The sequence below is a fragment of the Buceros rhinoceros genome, unplaced genomic scaffold, assembly GCF_000710305.1.
Source record: "Buceros rhinoceros silvestris isolate BGI_N320 unplaced genomic scaffold, ASM71030v1 scaffold2523, whole genome shotgun sequence".
NCBI lineage: Eukaryota > Metazoa > Chordata > Aves > Bucerotiformes > Bucerotidae > Buceros > Buceros rhinoceros.
In genome coordinates, this window is record NW_010405184.1 from 4,559 (window position 1) to 6,894 (window position 2,336).

Genomic DNA, 2,336 nt, shown 5'->3' on the forward strand with positions numbered 1-2,336 from the left:
ATGCATGCTCTGCATAGTGTTTAAACAGCAACTAAAAAAAAAAAAAAAAAAAAAAAAAAAAAAAAGAAAAAGAAAGACAAGAAAAAGAAAAATGGTACTATATTTGAAGATGTTTTATATGATTCCTCGGTTGCATTGTGTCACCACTGCTGTCACCAAGAACAGCAAAAACTTTGGCAAGGTTTATAAACTTTTGGTGAGGATGGACTCCCACAGTTCTCAAAGCCATCAGTGCTAGGTAGGGGAAGTCTTCCCCTCCTACACGTTTTTAACAGTAAAAAATGCACGTCAAGACCTGAGCTTCACAGCCCTCTTAGCATCCTGCCAACTCCAATCCCTGCTGAGCATGTTGTCCTGCATGTTTCCATAGCAGCAGCAGAGCAGCTGTCCAGTTCTTTTATTCGTGGTGTAACAGTCTGAAACAACTACAGTTGTCTGCTTGACAGGTCAGAGTTCCTGTTATCCTCACAGGGCTGATCTGCTGTCACTCATATATTCAACAGCGCTACACCAAGCACTCAGCTATCTTCTGTGCTGCAGCGAGAGTCAACACAGTTTTCCGTGTTATCCTCCACTCTTCAAAAGAAGATGAGCCCTCTTTTGGGGAAGTGCTCTGTGAGACCACATGAACTACGCACAGCCTCATGGTTTAGCCAAGATGAATGGAAATTATTCTTGGAGTTCCTAATAGGGTAGTGTGTGTCTTTGTGAACACTCTGGATGAGAGTCCTGCAGACTTGACTCATCATTTTATAAACCAAATATTTCCATTCTGTCTCTTCTTTCCTACTTGATGTACAAATAGAGCTATTCTTGAGAAGATTCAGACAACATTAGCAAAGGTATATTCTTCCACACTTATCCCACATGCCTCCTGCCTTCAGTAATCTGGAATACACTCCTATGCTGGGAAGAATATTCAGGGAGACATATAGTTGAAAGTTTCTTCTCTGTCAGTGCATATGAACTACGTATCAATGTCCTCATGTCAGACAGGACTATTCAGGTGCTTCTGAAAAATAACACTGCTGTGTCCTGTGTCAACAAGTAAGTTCTCCTGAACTTTCCAAAGAGGGAACTGCCTCTTGGGATTAGTGCAGTTATCCATGATCTGTCTTGCAGGCACTCTGAGCAGTCAAACAAACCAACCTCAGTGATCCAAACTGCTGGAGCATGACTAGAAGGTCTAGACAGCTGTCCTAATACCAGTATTTCAACAGACTTCCTCTTCGTGTCACAATCAAAGAAGAAATGTTAGGCATTATATCCCAGATACCTGGCTTTATCTCTGGAAAGTTACTGATTTTTCTGGTTGCAGATCCTTTTCCCATTTCTTCGGCTCTTGAAAGCATTTTTTTCCAGGTAAAAGGCAGAGCTCTTGCAATACTATTTGCTTTAGAAAGAGACTAGCTGTTGCTGTGCTGCTTATGAAAAATCTCATATTGAGCATCAGACTGTATGAAAGTGTGCTTTGGGGCTGCAAAAGGAAACTACATTTCTTTTAGGACATCCCCCAAAAGTGACCTCCCTTTGGGATCCCAAAAATTCTAATTTGAAAAGCACACAGATGGAGTAATTCTTTTGCTAGGCCTTACGGACTTACAGCAGTATCTGAAAGCAGTGCGATGACCAGAAGAGCTCTTTGTAAGAGCATCTTCTGCTAGATATATTTTCATGGTTACTCCACGTGGACAACCAATTAAACAAGGAAGCTTGATTGAAGTTTTTCCTGTACATATATTTAAATATTTTAGGCATTATACCTCCAATACTTCATCCTACTCCTCTTCCCTCTGTAATCTAATTGAATACATAGCTTCTTAGGATGAGAGGATATTCAATGATTGACTGTTCCACCTCTGATCTTACCATATGTACAGCACATGGAGAGAGAAGGAAGGGATGGCTTTAAAGATAGTGTCAAAGTAAAGAAATTAAAAAAACAGAAAAGGCTAACAATGCTGGCATAATATATTCCACAGTGTAAAAAGAGATGAAGACAATGAATTTGGAAGAACTGCTACAGTTCTCTTTTTATCTAACTGTTCAGTTTCTACAGGTGCCACTTCCATGGAAGCCAAGAGGAATTCCACCACCATTAGTATTAGCAGAAAAAGTCCCAGTCTTGCAGTACTTACTGTGGACTTTGATCCTGCTGATGTTTATGTTTAGGAGTAAGCATACTGGGCTTGTGCATAAAGTTAATCATCACCTGTGTGAATGCTTGCAGGTAGATTATCAGTTTCTGATCCTACAAATATTCATGCTTGAACTGAACTTCAAACACAACAGTGTTCAAACTTATTAGCTTTTCTGTAATTTCAAAGCCTCCTGCT

General features: G+C 40.1%; 1 protein-coding gene across 1 annotated transcript in view; it reads left to right on the forward strand.

Moving 5' to 3' along the window:
• Nucleotides 1–201: 201 nt before the first annotated feature.
• The window catches only part of LOC104491229 (cadherin-12), a gene marked incomplete at its 5' end in the record, with an annotated part of 21,842 nt that continues 19,707 nt past the window's right edge, over nt 202–2,336 (forward strand). Inside the window, 2 exons of the mRNA XM_010133615.1 lie at nt 202–238; nt 1,075–1,102. Coding sequence (XP_010131917.1) covers nt 202–238; nt 1,075–1,102 — 65 coding nt within the window. The remainder of the gene's footprint in view (nt 239–1,074; nt 1,103–2,336) is intronic.